General features: G+C 37.1%; 10 protein-coding genes across 10 annotated transcripts; 7 read left to right on the top strand and 3 right to left on the bottom strand. All coding sequences in view use genetic code 12, as the record gives it.

Moving 5' to 3' along the window:
• Nucleotides 1-3,829: 3,829 nt before the first annotated feature.
• On the top strand, nucleotides 3,830-4,827 carry WOR4 (Wor4p; the record flags this gene model as incomplete). The annotated part of the gene is made up of 2 exons (XM_067690137.1): nucleotides 3,830-4,282; nucleotides 4,354-4,827. The coding sequence occupies 2 exons, from the start codon at nucleotides 3,830-3,832 to the stop codon at nucleotides 4,825-4,827; spliced, it is 927 nt and encodes a 308-aa protein (XP_067551418.1).
• A 205-nt stretch (nucleotides 4,828-5,032) lies between these two features.
• I9W82_001396 (uncharacterized protein) lies at nucleotides 5,033-7,087 on the top strand (the record flags this gene model as incomplete). The annotated part of the gene is made up of 1 exon (XM_067690136.1): nucleotides 5,033-7,087. One exon carries the CDS (start codon nucleotides 5,033-5,035, stop codon nucleotides 7,085-7,087), a length of 2,055 nt encoding a protein of 684 aa, XP_067551417.1.
• A 119-nt stretch (nucleotides 7,088-7,206) lies between these two features.
• Nucleotides 7,207-8,513, top strand: UTP9 (Utp9p; the record flags this gene model as incomplete). The annotated part of the gene is made up of 2 exons (XM_067690135.1): nucleotides 7,207-8,417; nucleotides 8,510-8,513. The coding sequence occupies 2 exons, from the start codon at nucleotides 7,207-7,209 to the stop codon at nucleotides 8,511-8,513; spliced, it is 1,215 nt and encodes a 404-aa protein (XP_067551416.1).
• Nucleotides 8,514-8,547: 34 nt separating this feature from the next.
• Nucleotides 8,548-9,474, bottom strand: I9W82_001394 (uncharacterized protein; the record flags this gene model as incomplete). The annotated part of the gene is made up of 1 exon (XM_067690134.1): nucleotides 8,548-9,474. The coding sequence occupies one exon, from the start codon at nucleotides 9,472-9,474 to the stop codon at nucleotides 8,548-8,550; it is 927 nt and encodes a 308-aa protein (XP_067551415.1).
• A 529-nt stretch (nucleotides 9,475-10,003) lies between these two features.
• FBP1 (fructose 1,6-bisphosphate 1-phosphatase) lies at nucleotides 10,004-11,593 on the top strand (the record flags this gene model as incomplete). Its single annotated transcript, XM_067690133.1, has 2 exons — nucleotides 10,004-10,047; nucleotides 10,480-11,593. The coding sequence occupies 2 exons, from the start codon at nucleotides 10,004-10,006 to the stop codon at nucleotides 11,591-11,593; spliced, it is 1,158 nt and encodes a 385-aa protein (XP_067551414.1).
• A 180-nt stretch (nucleotides 11,594-11,773) lies between these two features.
• Nucleotides 11,774-12,202, bottom strand: I9W82_001392 (uncharacterized protein; the record flags this gene model as incomplete). The annotated part of the gene is made up of 1 exon (XM_067690132.1): nucleotides 11,774-12,202. The coding sequence occupies one exon, from the start codon at nucleotides 12,200-12,202 to the stop codon at nucleotides 11,774-11,776; it is 429 nt and encodes a 142-aa protein (XP_067551413.1).
• A 330-nt stretch (nucleotides 12,203-12,532) lies between these two features.
• SEC61 (translocon subunit) lies at nucleotides 12,533-13,972 on the top strand (the record flags this gene model as incomplete). The annotated part of the gene is made up of 1 exon (XM_067690131.1): nucleotides 12,533-13,972. The coding sequence occupies one exon, from the start codon at nucleotides 12,533-12,535 to the stop codon at nucleotides 13,970-13,972; it is 1,440 nt and encodes a 479-aa protein (XP_067551412.1).
• A 155-nt stretch (nucleotides 13,973-14,127) lies between these two features.
• I9W82_001390 (uncharacterized protein) lies at nucleotides 14,128-14,808 on the top strand (the record flags this gene model as incomplete). The annotated part of the gene is made up of 1 exon (XM_067690130.1): nucleotides 14,128-14,808. One exon carries the CDS (start codon nucleotides 14,128-14,130, stop codon nucleotides 14,806-14,808), a length of 681 nt encoding a protein of 226 aa, XP_067551411.1.
• Nucleotides 14,809-14,937: 129 nt separating this feature from the next.
• On the bottom strand, nucleotides 14,938-16,041 carry STD1 (Std1p; the record flags this gene model as incomplete). Its single annotated transcript, XM_067690128.1, has 1 exon — nucleotides 14,938-16,041. One exon carries the CDS (start codon nucleotides 16,039-16,041, stop codon nucleotides 14,938-14,940), a length of 1,104 nt encoding a protein of 367 aa, XP_067551410.1.
• Nucleotides 16,042-18,899: 2,858 nt separating this feature from the next.
• NUP159 (FG-nucleoporin) lies at nucleotides 18,900-22,257 on the top strand (the record flags this gene model as incomplete). The annotated part of the gene is made up of 2 exons (XM_067690127.1): nucleotides 18,900-19,918; nucleotides 19,986-22,257. 2 exons carry the CDS (start codon nucleotides 18,900-18,902, stop codon nucleotides 22,255-22,257), a joined length of 3,291 nt encoding a protein of 1,096 aa, XP_067551409.1.
• Between the last annotated feature and the right edge of the window lie 58 nt (nucleotides 22,258-22,315).

Here is a 22,315-nt window from a genome sequence, read left to right as displayed (position 1 = left end):
TTCTAGACTCTCTTTCCACCCCTATACTTTTTAGACGATCTAAAACTTGCCCCACTTATTTGCAAGCCAAAGAATTAAGTTCTTTCATGGGGTTCTTGCTTTTTTTCCAGCTTGGAAGGTGTGTTTCACTACCTTTCTTCGGGGATCAGGGGCGCATTTACCATTTTTCGGAAGTTCCACATGCTATACCTGCGACTCTAAACAACGGAAGTAGGATGCAATATGTAGAGAGGCGAAGTTGACTGCTGCACCCACTTTTATTTTATTTGCGCAGACACAGTTAGTGGCGCAATTTTTAGTAAATCATAACGCAATTGAACTTTATTTCTATTTTTTGACGGTGTGTTCTTACTCTGCATTAAAAATCTGCAATCAAATGTCATCAAAATATCGAACCATTTCACAAAGCAAAAAAAAAGGAGTCACATTCTTTCTTGAAGTTGTTGCATGTAACAGCAACGCCGAACTTTCTCTCAAAATGTGACGTATATACAGCTACAACTGATACTCATCTCATAATTTAACAATAAAGTGGTTTTAACCTGCTGCATCTCTAGCGCGCTCATAGTGAGCTTTGAAAATTAACCAATGTTCTGGAAAACAAAGTAGACTAAAATTTAAGGTTATGAAACCCAAAACCTTGTTTAATTTTACATCTTAGACCATGCATAAGACTTTTCCATAATGTCGCCAAAAACTTTTTTTTTTTTGCTTCTCCAAGAAAAAGAAATTGACATGAAACCCCGACTGGATTGCCCAAATTTGTTCAGTTATGGAAAAGCCATTGTTCCCTTAAGTTTCTGTACAATCCGCCCGGGTTTATTGTTTGTATAAACGCGATCCATTTTTTGTAAAAAATAATGCGAAAGGGACTAAATACAAACTCTCTTTCTTGTGACTTTTTTCAACGTCTCACAATTCAGCCTTGTAATTGTGACACCACTTTGTTGGGGTTATGTTTTTATTTCAAACTTTATCACTGAATATACACAGAGTTTTTTTTTTTCCATGCATTCGTCGGAGATTAAGGTTTTTTAGTGACTGATGGAACAAACACTCTCTCGACGACAAATTCTTTTGCCTTCTTTTTTGTAGCGCATGTGACACAAAGTTAAATTCGGGCAGTCGTGCACCAAATGATGAGAAAACAACAATAACAATAAAAAGACAATAAGAAATTGGAAATTTTATTATTCGGCCGATAATTAGTCGAGTAGTTTAGAACCGTTGCAAACGATGCGACAGGTCCAAATAGAGACGGGCCTAAAATTTTTGGGCTTTTGACGTGGCTTTTAGGTTTTCGTTTTCGAATTTTTTGGCGCCGTTTATTTCCACTTGTTTCTTTTTTACTTCTGTTAGTTAAGGGGAAGTAACCACAATTGTAAGGGCCGGTTTTAAATTGTGTGATCTTTTTAGTATGCAGAATTACTTATAAATTCCAATTGCATGTTGGGTAACACATGCACTAAAATATTTAATATTCTGTTGGGGCGATAAATGTATCTACATTTGTGTGTTCTTTAAATCTTCTTTTTCATATAAACAACCTTGATGATTACTGCTAAGAAATGTTTAATCCCTCTTGCATATTTTGTAACGACATGTGAATTTAGTCTCACCAATTCCACCAGTTTGGGGATTTGTTCATTTTTCTTCTTTTTGTTCAGCATTCATTTTACCGCCGAATTTTTTTTTAGTTTTCGTAATAATCTCGTGACTAAAGGTGTATGTATACGTAGGAATCGGCAATAGAAGATCAATGAAGTCCCCTCTTGCGTTGCAGATACGTGGTCAGCATTGTGTAGAAGTACAAATTATGTTGACCTCAGAGTAACAGCACAAAACCAGACCAGATTTTAGAGGCAGAAATGGTTTTTTCTTTTTTTTTCTATAATTTTGGGTACTAGTGCACTAATTTTTAATTTAGACTTGCAGAACAATAGAGGATAAATTTGTTCTCTGTATATTGTGAGTAATCTGCCTCTAAAGATCAAACAGTTGAAAATCTTTTTAGTGCAATATTACAAAATTTGCTCTCTATTACTCCTTTTAGACATTTGTTTTAAAGCCACTAAAAGTTCTGTCTACTGTGCACAAACCACTAACTATATGGTTATTGTACTCATCATTAAATGTATCTGTTTCATATAAGAGTAAGAACAAAAACAAGAAAGGATCTAACAGCTTTTGTTGTTACTGCACAATGTCTTTTTCTCCATGTTTTATAAGGGCAAAAAAAAAAAATTATAAGAAGGATTTACATAAAACAATAAAAAAGTAATCGACTCGGTTATACTTGAAAATTAGTATAAAATTAAAGTTTTTTGTTCTTTTAAACTGCCGTGGTATTGACAAGAGAAGGTTTCTAATTAAGATGTATTAAGATTGAATATAGCTTGGTATTCTCCACTTTGTACGCTACACGGTTCCATTTGATTCTTTTTGGTCGTCTAAAAAACCCTGTGTAGAGAACAAACAGAGTAAAAAAAAAATAAAAAATAAAAAAATAAAAAAAATAAAATAAAAAAATAAAAATAATTAAAATAAAAAATTTAAAATAATATATGCATAGTTTAATTTATTTTTTATTAGTAATAATTTAGAAAATTCCACCGCATACAACTTCATTACACTAAACTACATCGAAGATACATTATTCTTATGCATTAGAGTCTAATAATTTAGTGGAGGAAATAAGTGCAGCTTATTGTCTGATTTTTTTTTTTTTGTTTATGTGATGCAATGTTTATAGGTGATATTCTTATTCTATTTTCCAATGAGATTTTGTTACCGAAACCGCACAGGACATGTAGGCGGTGGAGGAGGACTTTTCTTTTCTCTTTTTTTGTTTCATTATGCGTCACAGGCTGTCCCACAAAACCATCGTCAAAGGAAAAACTAGAAACAAAACAAAATCATCAAACAATTTCTCAATAGAAGAAGAAGAAAAGGTAAATAATACTGAAATTTTGCATAAAAGAAAAAGTATAATAAGCACAGACTATGTCAATTAGTTTATATAATTCTTTCTTTTTTTTTGGTTCTCTTTTTACTATTTATTATCTTAGGCCAGGCTTTATTATAAAAATAGCTTGTTTGTACAACCCTAACCCCTTGATTTCTTTTCCCCTGGAAATATAGGAACAACATCAACAGACCAAAAAACCTGAGATCCAGAACAAAGACACACACATACACCGTTTTCCATTTTGTTTTGTTTTGTTTTTCTTTGTCCTGTTTATTATTATTATTATTTTTCTTTTTGGAATCACAATACGAATTCAAAGGAAAACACACCCCCTCAGGCAACGATACTTGAATTTCACTGCATCATACCTACCACCATTGACCCTCGCTACTGAAGGACAGAATAAAGCTACACTTTGCGCTGTGAGAAGCATATTGGTCAATCATTTATTGGAGTAAACTATTGATCGAAACCCAAAACAATTACACAAGCGCCTGATTAATTTTGAACCAAAAGAGGTACCCTAAGTGCTACATATTCATCTCAGAGAGAAATTCAAGCTTCCTTTAGTAACTTTGGATAAAGAACTTCACTAATTCAGTTCTGAGAGGACAAGTTTTACCTTTATTCATTATCATTCGGCAAGAGAAAAGCTCAAGAATACAATCACCATCATATCAACGAAGTGAACTAGAAAGGGTTTCCCGTACTTATTCCACTCGTTTTCAAACCACTCCATCAAACCTAAAAGTTAAACCTCGTTGTACACGGTTTGGACAGTACGCATCCTACTGAAGTATAAGTTTGAGAGAAAAGCAGCCACTCAACCATCAGTTGACATCAAACTAAATTGTAATTATAATGACGCTTCCTGCTGATAAAAGTGGCGATCAAGGAGATCCGAGAACTGCTCCAACGGTTGGCTCGTACGATAACAAAACAACCTTGCCACCCTTGGGATCGTCAGTAAAGCCAGATCAACCAGAGACATATTCACAAACACAACAACCATTTGACTACAATGTACAACCATCTATGTACTCATCTTACCAACAAACAAATTATGATCCTTATCAGAGACAAAACGTTATGCAACCACAAAACGTCTATGCTGCACAATACACCCAGCCATCATATACATCAACTACTGCCCCCAGCGGTATACGATTTCTGTACTCAAGTGGTGTATCAGCCGTACCTGCAACATCATCAAAAGCAGAACATCAACCACATGTGCCGCAAGAGAAAAAAACAGACGTTTTAGAAGAAGGTATAACCAGATTGTTCGAAAATACCCCTGTTCATTCCCTGGTTGTCTGAAAAGTTATGGATCATTGAATCATTTAAACACTCACATTGTGACTAAAAAACATGGTCCACGTAAGTCTAAACTTGATTTTCAAAACGGCAGCCATAATAAGGACGATAAAGTGGAGTCATTACAGCCTGATCATGCCTCTCAGTCGCACGTTCCACAATCTGGACAATACCAAATTTCGCAACAGTCACAGGTCCCTATACCGCCACAACAGTACGTAACACAACCAAACGACTACTCGGGCTACTACTATGGGTATACAGCACCACCAAATTTACGACCAAGTGTGTCAAATGACTCAAGTCAAGCACCCCCATCTGGTGCAGGCTTGTATTATCTGGGTCTACAAACTACATCAACATTGGCTCCACAACAAGCAGTACAAGTACAGCCACAACGTTCAGGAGGATCTACTGCCGCTCCTCAGTACTACCTGGCTACTCCACAGCAGAACTTGTACGCATCACAGTTTCAACAGCAACAAGCTCTATACTCAACTCAGCATCAATCGCTGCCTCAACAGCGCGCAAACCAACATTGAGAGGTTCTAATTCTGGACATAAACATTTGTTTTTCAATAAATATTCTTTAAAATTTGTTTCGTGTGTGTATAAATTGAAAATGTATTATTACATTGTAATTGGTAGCATCGATCACTCAATTTTTCTGTTTTTTTTTATTTGTACTCCAACGAGAAAGCCTTGCATTAGGGACAATATTTAAACTCGTGTTTTGTCAAACAGGACATGACTGGAACGGGTAATGAAATTGATGTCCTGAAAGAAAATGGGGTCATCCTTGATAATAGCAATACCGTGAGTGGCGAAAGCACGAGCGAAAATGTACAAGAAAAACCGTCAGATACCACCGAATCAGCCCAGAATAAAGAATCGTCACCAAAGCCTCTGAAAAAGAGATTAACACTTCAAGAACGATTAGCGCAGGCAGCAAAGGGGAAAAAGCGGTCAGAAAAGAAATCGGGGATTAACGGAGATCAAACGCAAACACACACACCATCGCCAGTGATATCTCCTCAAGTTACAGGCAATCAGGAAGACAATTTAAATGAAGTAAACTACAAGGCGGAAATTGAAAAACTAAAACACGAAATTGCAACCCTAAAGCAAGCCAAGCCAGACTCGTTTGAGAAAGAACGTAGCGTGTTATTGGAGAAAATTGAGACTAAAGATGAGACGATTGCTCAATTGTTAAAGGAAGGTGAAGCATTATCACTTAAGGAGCTAAAATTGAATGAGAGTATAAAGAAGCTTAAACTAGCTAACCAAACATTGGAAGAAGATATGGCTGAATTTGCAAAGAAACATGATACAGCACTAGTATCTTCGCAAGAGCTTCAAGAATTTCTCAAAATGAACAAGCTTAAAAGTGTGGATCAGCTTATTGTCAAGTTTACAGAACTCACTCAAGATGCAAGCAAAGCCAAGGGAGAAATTGAAAATTTGAAACAATGGGAGTCAAAGTACACGGAATTGTCCAAGCAACACGAGGAACTTTCTGCTACAAGAAAAGAATTGACCAAAGACATCAACGCCCTTAAAGTAGAACACGACATGAGCAAAAAGCAATTTGAACTAGATATCGAATCAAAAGATGAAGTTATAAGGTCCCAGAAAGATGATCTATCCAAAGCAAAACAAAGTTACTCGGAAGAAATTACGCGATTGGAAGAAAAGATTGAGTCGCTAAGGTTGAGTCATGAAACTCCAGCAATGCCCAATAGCGAGGATAAGATTGATTTTGACGATTATAAGAAATTATCTGATGCTCATCATGTGTTGCAAAAACTGTACTTGTCATCTCAGGAAAACTGGAAATTGCTTGAGTCTAATCTTTCACTAAAGGTTGATACATTGACTTCTGCGTTGGATGCCGCAAAAAGAGCAAAACACAAATTAAGCAATGACTTGATCAAAGCTAACGGAGCATTACAATCACAATCAAATGAGATTAAAAGTTTGCAAGATGAAAAGAAAACATTACAGGAGCAAATTGACAAATTACAATTATCTGTCAAACTTAAAGATGATGATTTGCACGTCATTAATGAAAAATTAGAACGGTTACAAGCTGTATACACACAAGAACGCTCCAATCTCAACATCAAAATCACCAGTCTAACTGAAACCATTGAATCGCTCAAAGAGGAACAAAGACAACAAGTATCAGGACCTAAATTGAGTCGTGATAGTTCCATTGGCTCTGACTTGAGCTGGAATGAAATCCGACTAGGTGAATCTTCCAATACCCCTGCATTAAATAAAGAATTTGCCATGTTTCTGAATCGATCTCTGGCGTCTTTCACTGAAATTGGTGAAGGCGAGGGTGAGGGAGAGCTACTGAGACGCGAGTCTTATATGACTCCTGATTTTGGATATTCCGGTAGTGCTGTCAATGGTAGTACGAGCGGATTGGGTGTACCCACCACGATGAATAATGGGAACAATTTGCAATTGGTCCATAAAATGAGTTCCAATATCAGGCGACTAGAAATCGAGTTGAATACTTTAAAGGATGAATACGAGAAGCTATTGGATGTTAAAGAATCAAGAGAGCAAGAGCTACTTGAAGCTTTCAAGGTGAATGAGCAAGTGCAGGAATTGAAGTTGAAAGTTGAAGAGCTTGAACGGGAGATTGAGGAAAAAGAAACCAAAGAGCAAACGATGTTGGAGTTGATTGGTGAAAAGTCTGAGCAAGTGGAAGAGTTGAAAGCAGATGTTGCTGACTTGAAGGATTTGTGTCGAAGCCAAGTACAACAAATGGTGGAGATGCAAGGGTTGTAGATAGTTGCAAATAGAAAAATAAAAATTGGATTGTACTGTATTTTCGCGATCTCATCTCAAGGTGAAAAAAAAAAAAAAATTAGCTTTCTACACAAGGCACCATCTTTAAACTAACCACCATGAAGTACAGCATCTACCACAACCTAATAGCCAAACTTGTCTCCCGTAGCGGCAAGAATGAGTTTCAGTTCTACAAGGTTGACACATCGGGAAATCTATCATTGCATGGATCCGTGTTTTTGGATGAATCTGTGATGGATTTCGCTTGGGGACAACCCACGAGCTCGAAAAAGAAAAGGGAGCTCAATGGGTCAGCCAAGAATCATACTGGTGATGCTTCTGTGATTGCAGTCTTGTCTTCTGGTGCTGTTGTTTCGATTTCAGCTCAATCGATGGCAGTAGTGAGACATGAAGTGAAGGTGAAAATAACTCAAATTATTTCAGTAGAGGATAACACGATATGGGGAGTATCAAAGGGGCATATCTATAGAGTTGAATTAGATGGAAAATGCAGTAAAGTGAAACTGCCTGAGTTTGAGAGTATTTTCATCAAGGACGGAGTGGCATATATTGGCACATCATCAGGACTATTAATCGGAAAGATGAATAAGAATGCATTTGAGAAGGATATGGAAGTGAAAACTGGATTTAAGGTTCTGTCGATAGAGGTGCAAGGTTCAGTCATCGTGGCATCATCACTGTCCAAAGCGGTACTAGTGGATGGAACTAACTGTAAGGAGTTATTCACAGGAAATGATGTAAAGGTGCAAATAACCGAAGAGATTTTCATAATTAGTAGCAATGCATTAAAGATATTCACAACAGCAGGAGATTACATCAAAACTATAAGCTCATCACATCCGATTGATTATGTGTTTTCCACAAATGGGTTCCACTACGTCAGCTGGCACGATGATGCTAATATTCACATTCAGCAAGTCACTAAGGACACTGATTCGATATCGTTTCAAAATGGGACCTCGGCTAAACAAAAAAATTTAACCTTGATTCACATTGATGAAGGTGTGGCAGAGCTTGATGCGAAAAGTGTCGAATCCCAATTGCTTGATATATTAAGTCAAGATAACATCAACGATAGAGAAGTTACTCAGGTATGCTCATCATTGAATAACGACAACGATGTAAAGCATATCGTGTCAAACTTACCCCAAGAGCATGTTGAACGATTATTCAAAGCGATGAATACAACTACACCAACATGGCTCAAATGGATACTCTTGATCCATGGAAATCTGATTGCAAAGTCCTCGACGTCTGTCAAAGACCTTCAAGAAAACCTCCGATCTAGTGTTGGATCAATGTCTCATTTGTATGCCATTAAAGGTAAGCTTCAGTTACTTCAATTACAATCGCAGATAAAAGACGCATCAATTGATAATGACATCACCACTACAATCGAAGATGAGACAATGGTTTACGCAAATGGAGAAGTGGATGAATTAAATAGACTCTAAAAAATCAACAACTAACCCAGCAATCACCTCTGGTGCTTCTCTTTGTAAGAAATGTCCAACCTGAGGAACAATTTTGACTTGGGCTTTTGGGTAGAAACTTTTCAATTTTTGCTGTTCCAAAACGGCAATCCTGGACGACATACATTGATCATTTTGTCCATTTAAAATTAAAGTGGGGACTTTGTTAAAATCAACTGGCCATCTTGATTTCCAAAGCGACAAAGGACGAAACATGTGGCGATAATATGATGTGACTGCATCGACCACACCATCCTTTTTGAATGCATCCCGCACTTCGGTGATTTCCTCTTGTGATACCTCATAATCTGGCGACCAGTATTTCCAAAGAGATGTCAAGTAGTCATTTGATTCTGTCAACTTTGCTCTATAAAACCATGAGAATTGCATCCTCACAAAATATGACGACAAGTAGTATTGTTCTGGAGCGTTCAACAACAAGTCAAAAGTCCCGAGGTTAATCAAATAAGGAATTGCCATAGTAACCATTGATGTAATCAACTCTGGATACAAATTAGCAGTCTTGTACGCAACTATTGTGCCCCAGTCGTGGCCCACTAAATGTACTGGTTTGTTCAATTGAGGATTAACCTCATGGATCCACGCCTTGACATCACCAGCAAGGTATGGAATCATGTACTCATGTTCAGGACCAGTACTTGATTTTTCGTATCCTCTCAATTTAGGAGCTAAAAGCAAGACTTTTTCTTTGAAGCGGGAGAGCAAAAACGGCCACATCTTGTTGAACGTGGTGTTGACATCAGGGAACCCGTGTAAAAGGAAAATAACCTTGTCGAAATCTTGTCCCTCGATTGCCGATAATGGCAAGTTGCTCAATGTGGTGAATTCTCTGCCATCATTGTGAAGCTTGATTTCATGTTGTTTGAGCGACATAACTTGAAAGGCTGCTCAGCTATTCAAAAGCGAAGGAATTGGAAAAGAAACTTAGATTATATATGTTTTTTGCTTGTGATTAAATCCGCAGAGGGGGGCGGAAGGGAGGAGGGGCGGAAGGAGATAAAAAGTCACATGTACGATTTTACTCGCTGAACAATAGACGTGGGGGGTTTGTGGTAGGTGCTGAGTGGTATTTAATAAATGAGATAAGAATTACCCCCTCCTCCAGATGAAGGACTTATACCTCGCAACTTTTGTTCATGTTGTTTTTCGTAAATAAAAACCCTTATGCTATTAGGTCCCTGATTTTATCTCCTGTTTCCCACCCCCCCTGATTTCGCCGGTATTTTGCATACTGCAATATACTCAACGCAGAGTATCACGCATAAAATAGTCAGTCGTTTATGGTCTAGACTCAAAGATGCATAAACGATAGGTACTATAGGGTTTATCAGAAGTTTACGACATGGTTTGCCAGTGGACTTGCCATTGAAGAGGAACACTGGTCAGCAAAAAGCATTCCTACATGCGATCATACAGAAGTAGTCCTCCAACACTGTCCGGTACCGAGTTCATCCAATCCAACAACCCCCTATGTTGACTCCACAGTCAATTGAACTTTAATTCTCTTCATCATTTGATTATAATAAACGCAGACCTGTATGTCCAGCTCGGAGACCCGGAAATTATATTTCACTTTCTTTTTTTTGTGTCGAGATAAGTCGACTGTGCCTCAAAATTCTTTAAACTTGCTGTCGGACCCGCGTGAAGTGTTCGTACCACAAAGCAGCGGAAAAAGATGGAATGAGTCGCAACTCACCCCGGACGTCGACGGAAACAGGGCCAAACAAGTGCAGTTTTGTACCACTATGGAGAAACACGACACTTTTTTCTTTTTGCTTATTTAGATTTGCATTTGCTGGTAACTTGGTCGTTCATTTATATGGGGTAAATCTACAAAAAAATTATATACCACTTTTCAGATCACCTTTTTCTTGAAAGCTCTACTGCTGATTATACTGCTACTGCTACAACTACTACTGCTACAACTACTACAACTACTACTACTACTACTACAATTCTAAACATGAGTAACGCACATGACTCCGTCTCCAAACAAATGGATGTTGAAACTGACATTGTCACTTTAACGAGATTTATCTTGCAAGAACAACAAAAATTGGCTCCCAATGCCACTGGTGAATTGAGTTTGTTATTGAACTCATTGCAATTTGCATTCAAGTTTATTGCTCACAATATCAGAAGAGCAGAATTGGTCAATTTGCTTGGTGTTTCCGGTACCGCCAACACCACCGGTGATGTGCAAAAGAAGCTTGATGTGATTGGTGATGAAATTTTTATCAATGCCATGAAGAGCTCGGGAAATGTCAAAGTGCTCGTTTCTGAAGAACAAGAAGATTTGATTATCTTCCCAGGTGGTGGTCGTTATGCTGTTTGTACTGATCCAATTGATGGTTCATCCAATATTGATGCTGGTGTTTCAGTCGGTACTATTTTCGGTGTATACAGAATCCCAGAAAACTCACCTGGATCAATCAGTGATGTTCTTAGAAAGGGAACTGAGCTCGTTTGTGCCGGTTACACAATGTATGGTGCTTCGGCTCATTTGATGTTGACTACTGGTAATGGTGTCAATGGATTCACATTGGATACTCAATTGGGTGAATTCATTCTTACTCAGCCAAACTTGCGTATTCCAGACCACAGAGCCATCTATTCCGTTAATGAAGGTAACTCATACTATTGGCCAGAATATATCAAAAAGTATTTTGAAGATTTGAAAAAACCACAAGAAAATGGTAAGCCATATTCTGCTAGATACATTGGTTCCATGGTTGCTGATATCCATAGAACTTTATTGTATGGAGGTATTTTCGCTTACCCAGGAGACAGCAAGTCCAAGAATGGTAAATTGAGAATTCTTTACGAAGGGTTCCCAATGGCAATGTTGTTGGAACAAGCTGGTGGTAAAGCTGTTAATGATAAAGGTGAGAGAATTTTGGAAATCACGCCAAAGAGTATCCATGACAAATCCAGTATTTGGTTGGGATCCGCAAAGGAAATTGAAAAGTTTGAGTCTTATATTCCAAAGTAAGTGTGCTATGTAACGGAGTATATACAAACAAATAATGAATAGAAGTATTTACCGTGACTGCTAAGCAGCTGTAGGAATCTATGGTACATTCAGTAGTTGGAACTCCGTCGATTCAAGCTGGCTCTTGGTTGACTAAACTAACTAACGTTTGACGTTTCTTTCCCATTTTTCTCTCACTTGCTACTGCTTCTTCTCCCCTTGTCTTTGTTGAAAAACAGATCGGTTAATCTCAAACAAAATATCAATAGTATTACTTTGAGATTGATTCCTCAACACATTTCTAGCACTCGACTTGACTTGCGTCTCCCATTGATTCGAAGACTCAAGCGATCGATAAATCTTGTAATGTTCTCCTTCTTTATCTTGTCTAGCTTTAGTCAAGTATGATTCATAGTTGGATTGAAGGTACTGTTGTACTTGTTGTGCATTGAAAGATGCTGATGTTGTTGTCTGTTGTGCTCCTTTTGGTGGTGGTGGTGATGATCGAGATGTCGGCCTCGTTGTTGATTTCAGGGTTTTGTCTGGTTTAGCTTGAGAAGGGGTTTGTGTAGCTGATTTCGGTTGAGTTGGTGCTGCTTGAGCCAATTTAGCTGCCCAGTCTGAAGCCATTATGTTGTTGTAGTGGTTGGTTGATGAATGCAATGACTTATAGTTAGTGGATGTAATTTTTCTTTCTCCCAAAATGCAGAAAAGGTATGCTACGTTCCTACTACTTGCCATTAGTTTCCTAATAAGGAAGTTAAGATATTTTTCATTTCATTTTTTTTTTTTCTTCTGTTGTTACCAGTTGACGTGTTTCTTTTTGTTTCTTCTCTCTCTCTCTCTCTCTTTGTCTGATTTCAATTTGAGTTTTTTTTTTTTTTTCAAAAGAAAAAACTCACCAATTCTTTCATACACGTAATACCATAACAACAACATCAACTACAACAACTACAAATCATGAGTGGGTTCCGTGTGTTGGACTTAGTAAAACCATTTGGGCCCTTCTTACCCGAAGTAATTGCCCCTGAACGTAAAGTTCAATTCCAGCAACGTGTCATGTGGACCATTATTTCATTGATGATTTTCCTCGTCATGTCAGAAATCCCACTATATGGAATAGCATCGACGGATGGAAGTGATCCTCTTTTCTGGTTGAGAATGATGTTGGCTTCGAATAGAGGTACGTTGATGGAATTGGGTATTTCGCCCATTGTTTCATCGGGTATGTTGTTTCAATTGTTGCAAGGTACCAAATTGATTCATGTTGATATGCAGAATAAGAATGATCGTGAGACTTTTCAAGTTGCTCAGAAATTGTTGGCCATATTGTTGGCTGTGGGACAAGCTACTGTTTATGTTTTAACTGGTATTTATGGACCTCCAAAAGCTCTTGGAATTGGTGTTTGTCTCTTGTTGATTTTACAATTGGTTTTCGCTAGTGTTATTGTCATCTTGTTGGATGAATTGTTGCAAAAGGGTTATGGATTAGGGTCTGGTGTTTCATTGTTTACCGCTACAAACACTTGTGAACAAGTATTTTGGAAGGCATTTGCACCAACTACTAGTTCATCAGCTAGAGGTACTGAATTTGATGGTGCTGTTGTTTCCATGTTTCATCTTCTCGGATCGAGAAAGGATAAGAAGAGAGCATTGATTGAATCTTTTTATAGACAAAATTTACCAAATATGTTTCAATTGTTGGCTACAATTTTGGTATTTTTCACCGTTGTCTATTTACAAGGTTTCAGAATTGAATTGCCAATGAAGTCAACTAGACAAAGAGGTCCATATGGATTGTATCCAATTAGGTTGTTTTATACTTCAAATATTCCCATCATGTTGGAAAGTGCCCTTGCATCAAATATTTTCATCATTTCTCAATTGTTATTTGTGAGATGGCCAAATAACTTGTTTATTAAACTTTTGGGTACTTGGGATGCGAGACCAGGATCGTCACAATTGTATGCTAATGGTGGATTAGCCTACTACATTCAACCACCATTTAGTTTCACAGAAGCATTATTGGACCCAGTCAAGACGACAATCTACATTGCCTTTGTATTGGGATCATGTGCATTATTCTCCACCACTTGGATTGAAATTAGTGGTACTTCACCAAGAGATATTGCTAAACAATTTAAAGAACAAGGTTTGGTAATTGCTGGACATAGAGAAACTTCTGCTTACAAGGAGTTGAAAAAGATTATCCCTATTGCTGCTGCTTTTGGTGGTGCTACTATTGGTGCATTATCGGTTGTTTGTGACTTGATGGGAACGTTGGGAAGTGGTACGTCTATCTTGTTGGCTGTTACTACCATCTATGGTTACTATGAGTTGGCGGTTAAGGAAGGTGGATTTAGCAAGTCATTGGTTAGTGGGTTCTCCGATGGTATTTAGAGAAGTGGAGTGGAGTGAAGGTAAGGTAAGATATAGTGTCTTTTTTTGCGCTACCGCGCAGCCTTTTTTTGTATAGTTAGACAAACACCAAAAGAAAAAAAAAAGAAAATTTCTTTATCTGTATAGTCATCTCAAGAAAAACTCTTAAAGCCCTTATGGACAGTTCAGAAACTGAATCATATACATCAGACAAGATGATAAGTAATACCCAACAAGATCCCACATTAGACGAGTTGTTTAGTCAACTACTGGAAGAACTACATAAAACAGAGTCAAGCAGTACAACAGCAGAGCAAAAGGACAATTTCAAATCCATTGAAGCATCAATAAGGAACCTCCCCAAACTTGAATCCAATTTCGGCAAGACCCAACCACAAGCTAAACAGAAAAGTAGTGGTGGAAAAAGTGCTTTTGTGGTTAAGATACACGATCCGGTAGCTGCTGCATCTACAGCCGCTTCAACAAGAAAACAAGCTCAAGAAACCAGTGGTTCCCAATGGTTCAACATGTCTCGCCCCGAAATGACATCTTCAATCAAACGAGATTTACAAATTATTAAACAAAGACAAGCATTAGACCCTAAGCGTCATTATAAGAAGGATAAATGGCAAATTCCCAAATTTTTCCAAATGGGTACTATAGTGGAAGGAAATACTGGATACAGTAACAACAGATTGAGTAAGAGGCAACAAGGTACCAATTTGGTTGAGGAGTTGTTGCATGATGATACGACTAAAAAGTATTTCAAGAGAAAGTATCATGAGATTCAACAGCAAAAGACTAGTGGTAAAAAGAGTCATTATAAAAAGGTTAAGAATGATCGTAAAAAGTACTAAAGTTGCAAATGTTATACAGAATACAGAATACAGAATACAGAATACAGAATACAGAATACAGAATACAGAATATTTAGGTATATATTGTGATGTGTTACAGAAGAAAAGCGGGTATATATATTGTTTTATTTATTCAAGACCAGCTCGTTTGAAAACATCCAGTCGTACTTGTTCCCACAATTGTTTCTTTTCTTCTTTACTCAACTTCTTTTTCCCTTCCAATTTCAAACCTCGTTTTAATTCATCAACTTTAAACTTATATTCCATTGCCGTAGTAGCAGCTGCTGCTAAATTAATTAGATAATTCCTCAAGGCAATTTCTTTAAATTTAAATTTTAGAAAATCATGTTCATTAAATTGCATATTGGCATATTGATGATTAGTTCGTACTTCGTTAATTTGTAATAGACGTGATTGTTTAACTGATATTTCAGCAACCAGTTTCTTAAATGATAAGTCTAGGTTATGTTCTTCGTACAAGTTGGATTGTATTAGGGTGAATATTAGTTCGGTATCGGATATATGTGGTTGTATGATTATTAAATGGCATAGTTGAGCTAAATCGCCAATTAATTGAGGTGGGAAATTCTGATTATATGAGATTTGATCCAGTGCTGTTGATATTGAAGGTAGTTGAGTAAGGATTAGTTTACATCTGGTTACATTTAAGTTCCAGTCAACTAGGTTTTCATTGTTGTTTTGGTACGATAGGCTTGAACCGAGGGAAATCTTGTAAAGCTCCTCTGGGTCAGAAGTATCCACACGTTGATGTTGATCTTGATGTTGCTGCTGCTGCCTTGACTCATACACTTTAGCAAAATGACTTTCATGGAGTACTATATCATTCACCAACTGTTCAACAGTGACTGTCAATGGTTCCAGATCTTCAGGTATAGTTCCCGTTGAACTTGAATAAATAGATGGAGCTGATCTTACTGAACGTTTACCAAAGGATGAAAAGATGGATGCTGAAGAAGAAGATGAAGTTGTATGAGCTGATCGTTGCAGTGGTTGATATGATGATGATGATGCTTTATTTTTTCTGAAAAACTGCAGTGGAGCTGATCTTATTGAATGTGATGAGTTGAGGGTAGATATAGGCAGTCGTGAGGATGTAGCAGTCCCACCATTAAATGTGGGTAATTTGTTGTAAATTTCGTTTCTTGCATTTTCTTTGAATTCAGATGGTGCTGATTGTTTTCCTTGACTATTGGAAAATGGTGATGCATACATTGTGAGTAGTAGACGACTAAGTGTGAATAGTAGTTATAGTTATATTTTGATATTTAACTGGTGGTTTTTCTCTGTCTGCTGAGTACATATATGAGGGATTTGAAGGGGGAAAAAAAAAACAATATTTTGTTTTGTTTTGTTGGGTGGAAATAAGTATTTTATTCCGGAGTGCAGTGCGGTGTGGTGTGGTGTGGTACGGTGGGGTTATAAAAAAGTAGATCTGTTAGCACTGTTTGGTGGTGGTAGTAGTAGTACTAGTTGTATTCAAAGTAGTTAGTTTGATTGAGTTTGATTAAAAGTAAAAAAAATAAAAATGATGGGGATAAAAGAAAAGAGAAAGAAAGAGATCTGTTTTCTTTATAAAAAAGAAAAATATAAAATGGAAAAATAAGTTTATTTATTTATTTATGATTATATTTAATATTTTATGTATAATTGTACAAAAGATTCATCATTTTTTATTATTATTAAAGTAGTAGTTATATGTTACAAATCAAACGTATAAACTGAAAATATAGGGACATTGTAGTTTAACTACTTTGTCCAGTTTACTTAGTTACTAGACCAGAAGCAATTAGAACAAAAAAAAAAAAAAACATTCCACAGGCCTATGTTTCGCACAATTTTTTTTGCTCGGGGCTACACAAAAGAGAAAAAAAAAATGTGCAAAAAAAAAACACGCCAAAATAATCCACCAAATCATTTGTAAATTATACTTGCCTTGCAGAATTTAGTTTTAGACTAATTGGTTTAAGTAGAGGAAAACATTCCGAAATAAAATCCGTCGTTTATTATGTCTTTGACTTTATAAGTGTTTTTGTTTTTTCCTTCTTGATTTTAAATAATCTTCGCTTCCCCAAAAAAAAAATAAATGCTGTCTCCGTAATTAATTTAAGAAATTTTGGGGTTTTGTACTTGTGTACACTACCAATATGCAATACACAAAAAAAGAACAATACATTAAAACACCAAATATTCCGACAGACTTTTTCTTTTATTTCTTTTTCTTTAATTACAACAAGGAAGGGGATAATTAGACCCCGCCATACAAATTATTAGTCTGGAGTCACGCTTTTTTCCTTTTTTTCAAAACGTTCTAATTCTCCACTCAGTAACCGTTGATCAACTTAACTTAGTAAATGTAATTTCATAATGTAGGAACACATTCTGTTCATATTATTATTTTATTTTATTATTATTTTTTCCGATTTCTATTGGTCATGCAAATGCTCCGATGTTTCATTATTATTGTCACCAGACAAATTTTTATATATTTTATTTTATTTTTTTTTTTTTAATATTTGTGTGTGTGTCTCTCTCATTTTGTAGTTTTTCCGAGAATCTGAAATTTTTCAGCCGCTAAGTCTTTCATGTACAACTTTTAATATGTGTGGCGTTTTGTAAATAGCAATTTAGCTTTCCCCCAGGTCCCCCACACATACCCCATACATCTACTTTGTTATTCATATATTCTTTATTCAACACAATAATAAAAGAGCACACGTGACTGCACCAAAAGATTGGGGTTTTGTTTTTGTTTTTTTTTTTCACTCTGTTGTAAAGCATGTTTAAAGAGGAAGCTGTTGCTCACTACATTTTAATAGAGGCAACATATAGCCTCATAAGCAACATTGCTTAATTTCATTGGCATTTTTGGAAAAAAAAAGAAATTGGGGGATCCAGTGAAAGAAATTTCGGAAAAATTTGATCTTTGTGGTACCTACTCTTTAATTTCTTTTTTCTTTCTTCTTTTTTCCCCTTCGGAAGAATTTAGATGCAACAGAAAATAAACAGAAAAAATAAACATGTAACGTGGTTATTATACAGTAACACTGTGGTTTGCACTAATTTTCTTGTAAAACTTTAGTATTACGTTTTATTTGAAAATTGTAGCCGCTACTCCCGACAGAAATTTGGCAACTGGAAACTGCTTTATGAGTTTTCACAGTGTTCTTACTTGCCCAAGTCTTATGAATAGTTTAGTGGCTTTTGCACTTGCTTATCTCGAGGTGCAGAGGAATCTAAATTCTAGGAGATTATTCCTTAATATCTCAAAAGCCTTGTCAGTGTTGACTCAATCACCAGAGCCAGACAAATTTTCGAAATCTAAATTTCTCCTTTTCTGCGATGCCGAATCTCAGTCTTAACCCGGAAGCAATATCAATTTGATCTGACGTCTCTGTAAGAAATCAGTGACTTGCTTCGCCTAATCATCTAACACACACTGGTCTTTCCCCTATAGTTCAGAGCTTTTGTTACTTCTTCTCAACTTGGACCTCGTAGCTTCCTATTTCTACTAAATGAGTGTAGTCTAGTGTGCAGTATATCTAAGTATCTTATATAATTAGAGCATTTTATTGAGACTTCAAAGGTGCATTTGAAAAAATTATTTAATTCTACAAAATTTTGCAATTTATTTCTGATATAAACTTTGAAACTTGACTAAAAACTCCAAATTTAACTTAAATATACCTTCAATCGCAATCATTCTCGGATTGAGATTAGCTGGATTCGGCAAAATGATAGCTTCTTAAAGTATTGAGTTGCAAAAAAATTCCTTTCTGACTTTGATAGTTCATTCTCGGTATGCTAACCAACTACCAGTCACCCATGTCACCTCTGGTTTACATCAGTCTATACATCTAAGTCTTTAAAAGATGTTATTCCTATCTGGACAAAGATTTATCAACTATTCACTCGATAAGCACACCATTGCCATGAACCACAGTATTTTCAAAATCACTTGGTAGCGACAGCCATCCCTCATTTTCGATTTTTCCACAACACGCATCAAAAGAATCAAAAAAAAACACTCTTCGTTATCATCAATCAAGCATACCTCACAATCCCCCAAAACCATGGTTGATATTGAGACCGTCATTTCTGACGATTACGGATTCAAGTTGATTGATGATGTCCCATTGACGGAGCCAATAGATTTAAAACAATTCAATGATGGACAAGAGTTACGATTATTAGCTATTCATGATAAACATCGAATCATTGCAGTGTCCAACTCCACTACACTCAAATTCATATCAGCTGATAAACTTGACGATGTAGATACTGTGGGAGGGGAGTTTGCCATTACTCAGTTATATTTCACTGATTCAAAATTTTACATGTTGAATAACAACAGTATACAAATGTTAACCATTGATCAAATTAAACGAAAAGAATATCAATTTTCATCACTTGAAGGACAATTTACCAATTTGGAATTACTAGACGATGATAATTACTTGGGTTTGAGTAACGGAGACTTATATCACAATTCAACGAAAATTGCCTCTAATGTGGCAAAGTTTACCTGGCATGAATCATCACCAATATACACTACTAAATCAAATAAGTTCCAGCTAATGGGTAAACCTATTGACTTTGATGATGAAACAAAGGATAAGTTATCGGACTACCATCTTGTGGAACTTGTATCCATCAAAAGCTACCTTTTCCTAATTTATGACATTAGTGAAGAACAACCATCTGATGACCATCACATAGAAGCTTATTTAATCAGTCACGAAGGTGATAAATACACACCTACTGCAATTGACATTGCATCGCCATTTGGCACAGCAAATAGAACCACGACATATTACACAGCTTCAATCAACAACTGGCTCCAATCAACTCAATTACACTTTATCACTTCTTCATTATCACTGGATATTGGTATTGTTGACGTTTCATCCTCGCCACTTCAATCTATCGAACCAGCTGAAGATTCAAATAAAGCCAATTATCCCATGGATGAAGAGACACTGGAGGATGTCTCACCAGTAGGATTTGCCATTTCTATAAATGAATTGAATACGAAAGTTGATGCACCATGTGTTGGTGTTGAAGGTGAAGTTGTGGGGAAGTTGCCTAAGTTGTTTGCGTTTTTGGATAATGGGAGTTTGAGGTCTTGGTGGGTTTATAACAAGAATGGTATTTTGGAGGATGAGGTATCGTTGGAGAGAGCTATTGCAGCTGAACGCACTGATTTGGAAAACACCAAAGTTGAGAAAGTTGGATGATACGCCTAAAGAAACGCTTAAAGACGATTTTAATTCTAGCAAAGATGTACCCCCAGAAAATCCATTTCAAACAACAAGCAATCCATTTGGTTCGAGTACTGCGGGTGCTTTCAAAAGTCCAACAGCTACTAACACTGCTTCGGATACTAAGAAGTCTGCATTTGGTCTGACAGGGTTTGGTCAATCTACAAGTTCTGCATTTGGTTCTACTGCTGGTCAAAGTACAAAGTCTGCATTTGGCTCAACGGGCTTTGGTTCAGGTCAATCAGCAGGCTCTGCGTTTGGAGCTTCTGGCTCTGCATTTGGAGCTACTAGTTTTGGTGGAAGCCAAGCCACTAAATCTGGATTTGGAGCAACCGGATTTGGCTCGTCCACCTCTGCTTCCACTGGATTTGGTGCCTCAGGATTTGGCTCTTCTGGTTTTGGAGCACCTTCAAGCAACACTGCCACTAAACTGACACTCTCTTCAGGATTTGGGAAATTTAGTAATCACCAACCAGCAGCTTTTAGCAACACTACAGCTAATGGAAATAACATATTTGAAAATAGCGCAAAACCTGCATCCCCATTTGGTCAGTCGAGTAGTACTTCTTCTCCATTTGGGAAAGTTGAAAACAAATCAGACTCACCATTTGATCTGAATCAAAAAGCACCAACTCAGGCAAAGCCAATGTTTCCACAACAAGCAAACACATCTTCACCGTTTGCTAGTTTGGGTAAAGACTCTAAAGCTGGAGGTATTGACAACACTAGACCAACACCATTTGCTGATCTTATAAATTCATCAAAAGAATCTACACCAGGATTTACACCGGAAGGTGCATCCAAGGTAAATGCAGAGTCTGGGACCACGCAGACCCCTCAAATGAACCAATCTCAATCTGGTAAAGAAGACGACTTGCTATCAGCATTTGGTGGCTTAAACACGACAGAGAAGCCAAGTAGTCCCTCTAGCTTTCCTAGTTTGAAAAAGCCTGATGGTCCTTCACCATTTGCGCTGTTGCAAAAAGCAAACACTCCATCGCCCTTTGCAGGTATAGGTGCCACCAGAGCTCCATCCGATAAGGATCAATTCAAGAATGACTTTGATGATGAGTCAGAGTCCGAATCTGAAACTAACATAACAAGTGATAAAAACACTCCTGATGAAGATGGTTCAGAAGCGCATACACCTGAAAAAGCGCCTGAACATCATGCGGAAGAGGATTCTTTACCTGATATTGATGCGTCAGGAAATTATGATCTTTCTCAAGATGACGAAGAAGACGAAGCTGATGACCAGCAGTTTGTTGATGAGTCTGAAAGAAACGACTCGTCATGGGTCAACATTTCAAAGAAGGAAGAGAATGGACGCATTCTTGCGCAAGAATTGGTTTCTCTTGAACATGAAGGATCACCAAAGGAGGAAAAAGAGACAGAGATAGTGGTAGAAGATACCCCGCAAGAATCAATTGACGAGCCGATTCAACCGGCTGAGTTTTTGGTCTTTGATGGATTTTCTGGCTCCCTAGAAACAACAGATGACCCCATTGCCAACAAGATACGAACAGTTATCGCCAACACGGAAGGGAACTTACAATTTTTAGCCAAAAATGTCGCAGCAGTCACCGGTTACATAGATGCGCACAGTACTCCGGGGAAGCATTGGCATGAAATTACTGAAGTTGGAAACTTACAGTATGATAAAGATATGTATAGGGGGAAATTGCATTACTTGCATGAAAAAGAGGCAGAAGTTGACAGATTGAATCTCGTATTGCAGAAAAGTCAACATGAGTTTAGAGCACTTGATAAATCATTTAGTCAATTGGCATTATTAGAAAAGGGTACAAGAAAGAATTTGAAATTCCTCAAGAATAGACCATTAGAACCAAGTAAACAAGAAATGAGAGAGAAATTGAGATTGAAATTGGCAAATGTTGAGTCTTTGGAGTCTAAATTGCGTGCTTTGCTTATGCCAATCAAAGCTAAAAACTCATTAAACCTGTCTACTGTGAACAAAATTGAGGAGATTTTGCTGCAATTGAATGATCAAATTTTGGATCATAAACTTGCATTAACTGAGTTAGAGGAGCAAATGAAGAAGATGAATTTGGAAGGAGGTCCCAAGTCACTTATTGTTAAGCCAAGAGCTGCTAAATTAGATTTAAGGAAAAAATTGCGGGAGATGAATGCTAAACAAATCACTCAATAGTGTAACAAGTGTGTATGTGCGTGTAACCTACGAGTGTGTATGTGTACCTTACTCCTGC

Source organism: Candida metapsilosis, assembly GCF_017655625.1.
Source record: "Candida metapsilosis strain BP57 chromosome Unknown scaffold1, whole genome shotgun sequence".
In the NCBI taxonomy this organism is placed as follows: domain Eukaryota; kingdom Fungi; phylum Ascomycota; class Pichiomycetes; order Serinales; family Debaryomycetaceae; genus Lodderomyces; species Lodderomyces metapsilosis.
The sequence above is the reverse complement of the archived record's forward strand: the minus strand, read 5'-3'. Positions and strand labels throughout refer to the sequence as shown.